General features: G+C 45.4%; 1 protein-coding gene across 1 annotated transcript; it reads left to right on the top strand.

Moving 5' to 3' along the window:
* The first annotated feature begins 344 nt into the window (after positions 1-344).
* Positions 345-2,398, top strand: LOC128737860 (uncharacterized protein DDB_G0281497). The gene is made up of 2 exons (XM_053832593.1): positions 345-1,396; positions 1,552-2,398. The coding sequence occupies exons 1-2, from the start codon at positions 345-347 to the stop codon at positions 2,396-2,398; spliced, it is 1,899 nt and encodes a 632-aa protein (XP_053688568.1).
* Positions 2,399-3,021: the final 623 nt, after the last annotated feature.

Raw genomic sequence — 3,021 nt, 5'->3', positions numbered from 1 at the left:
TGTCCGATTTAATTCCTAAAGTCAAGTCCAATTTCATGTCGCATTTCATATATATATTTATTAAAGAATATGTTTTCTTTCACTTATCCATAGGTCAAGATGCATTTTGCCCGGATTTGGTACGTACTTGTAAGATTACCGCAGATCCACAATCCGGACGAAACTCCCCCGAGCCAGCATCGAACGCCAACAGCAACGACCAAGACGTCTACGTAGAAATAGAAGAACTAAACCAAAGCCTCTCTGCCGTTCAAATTGCGACCGCAACCAATGCTGACATACCTAGTACATCGACCACGGGAACCGATAGTCAAACTACCGAAACCACGACGACCGTCTGTGATATGGGTCAGAACTTGAGCATCCGAAGACCGAAGATATCACTTACATGGGTCCTACGTGAACAATCGCAACAGCAATCACAACAACAGCAGCAGCAGCGTCAGCATTCTTCCCGGAGTCACCGACGATCGGTAAGCCCACCGAATGTCAATCTCCATCACCATCATCATCAGCACGTGACTCAATCGCGCCGAGCATCACCTGTGAAAGCGATCATTGGCAACAGCTCGGCACCTGTTCAACCGCCGAACACCACAACCGGTAGCCAACTTGTGGTTCCAGTCAGAAAGAAATCCCGCACACGCAGCAAGGAGCGCTTGTTTAGCGAAAAGTACGTCAGCGATAATAATCTGACGGAGTACCACAATGAGCTGAAGCTAAAAGCCAGCGGCAATTGCATTGCGCAAAATGGAGCCACAGCAGCCGCAGCAAGTGAGCATCATAACCACAACGGCATTTATCGCAAAAGTAATCGAAGCTATCGGAAGAATAGCGATCGGCTAAGGAAAAAGGAGCGCTCTCAGATATATCCCAGCTTAGTTCAGAGCGAGACCGTTGACGTCCTGCTAAATAACAATAACAATAATAATAATAATAACAACAACAATAACAGTATTATCATTAATCTAAACCAAGAAGACCAGTTGCTGAAGGAAAAATCAGCGGCAGTTTCGTTGAAAAATACCTACTCGGAGCCCTCCCTCTATACCACCGTTTCGGAACCATCCTCCTCTAAGAAGCATCGCCACCGACGCCGACGGGAACGCTACCGCTCGCAACGGTTCGGCTACGAGATTCAAAATGTCGACGAGTTTCTCTCGAAATGTTCCTTGTCCTCGCCGGGTAACATTCCGGTGGTACTGTCCTCAGCTGCCACCCTCTACCAAACCCGCCCCGGCAGTTACCAGATCGAGATCCCGCTGCCCCTCGGGATGGTCGTAAATGCCGTGTTCAAAAATCAAAACTGGCTGTACGTGCAAACACCGCACGCCGAGGAGGGTTACGTAGCATACGAAACGTGCCTGCCGCTGGGAATATTGCCACCAAACCAAAGGTGAGTGGGCGGTGCCTAGCTACTGCCTTCAGTAGTTGTAAAACAAAAAGGTTTACTTCGTATCTTCTCAGAGGAGTAAATACTAGTAGTAAACCTTACATTTTGTTGTTAGCTAATCCATCTGTTGCTTCAAATTAACCTGTATTTTTTCGCAGATCGAGCTCGACTTCGAAACCGACGCCATGTTGGGAATCGAACAAGGACGTTTTTCCCCGGCCAAGCGGAAACCTGACCGACAGTGAAAAGGAAATTCAACAACTACGCGGCGGCACACGTTCGGAAGGTCGCCGAACGCCCAGGCTGAAGCGAGGGGGAACCAGCAGCCGCAGTGTAACGTCGGTCACATGCAATAGCGAGAAAAACCTAGACTCGCTGTACCTGCGAGTAGCTAATCAGCTTAAATCGGTTGACTCACAGACACAATTTGCTCAACTTAAACTTACGAACAAGGTGCTCATCGGAAACGGTAGCAAACTGGAAAAAGTGCTGAACTTTGAACAAACAAAAGAGAAAACCGATGCCACTGCCACCGGTGCTACTGTAACTAACGGAGGAGATTACTGTTCCCTGCAGTCTCAGCCCGTGTTTCATCATCATCATCATCTTCACAAAATTCTGGTAAAAAGTGGCAGCGCCGGTAGCGGTTCAACCAGCAGTGTCATCAATGGAGGACATTACCATAAGACTGTAAACAATATTAGTTATAGTAGCAGTAATAATACTAATAATAATAACAATAACAATAATGTTAAGTTAGTCAGCAACAATAGCAGCAATAACCTGCGCTCAACAGCCGCAGTCCGGCAGACCCTGCTGGCCATAACCGACAGCTACTGTTCGGATTCCGTCAACGTGCAAAAGGGCGACGTGGTCACGCTGCTGGCCTGCAAAGAGTACCAGGAGAAGGGTCTGAAAAATTTCAAACAATGGTTTTTCGTACGGACTCGTGACGGCCACGAAGGCTACATTCCGGCAGAAGCTGCCGGTCATGGTTTTCTCTAGAATTGGCTAGGAGTAAGGAACTCGTCATATGTACGAGTTGACATATGTAGTAGGATGAAGTTGTATAAATTATTAGCTGTTCAGGTACTGTAAGCACTGTGTTGGACTTAGGCGTTGTTTGTTTATAACCAAATAATATTTAAATTGCAAAATGAAATGAACAAAAAATGTTGGAAAAAATATGATGACACATTGAAAATTGTGGTCTTCTTTAACTACTAACGAAATTCCTTGCATCAAACATTGAATACGTGATTTTTAAGTTCTGGAAGCATACTTATTTGAAAGACTGAATGCAACTTTTACTGAAACTCGTGTCAATTTTCTGAGGTGTTCTGTAACCGCAAGGTTTCCTAGTCTGCTTGACAAGCGAGTAGTCGTGGCAGAATGAGACCATTGCATGTCAAGGGACTTTGGCATGGATTTATTCTGAGGATCCTCCACACAAATTACATTACATCCGGGTGCATCCGATAGATGTTGTCAATATCATTCATCTCGAATTACGCCCCTAGGTATTGTATATCGTTGATGTAATTGTGTTGCAGGTTTTACCAACGATCATTGTTAGCGTCATTTCTTACGTTACTCTCACAGTTCTGCCAACAACAAAGATCATAGAT

The sequence above is a fragment of the Sabethes cyaneus genome, chromosome 2, assembly GCF_943734655.1.
Source record: "Sabethes cyaneus chromosome 2, idSabCyanKW18_F2, whole genome shotgun sequence".
Classification (NCBI taxonomy): Eukaryota; Metazoa; Arthropoda; class Insecta; order Diptera; family Culicidae; genus Sabethes; species Sabethes cyaneus.
The sequence above is the reverse complement of the archived record's forward strand: the minus strand, read 5'-3'. Positions and strand labels throughout refer to the sequence as shown.

Coding starts and splice junctions, on each gene's coding strand:
- LOC128737860 (XM_053832593.1), top strand. CDS start 345: ATGGGTCAGAACTTGAGCATCCGAAGACCGAAGATATCACTTACATGG. Junction 1,397..1,551: donor ATATTGCCACCAAACCAAAG/GTGAGTGGGCGG, acceptor ATTTTTTCGCAG/ATCGAGCTCGACTTCGAAAC.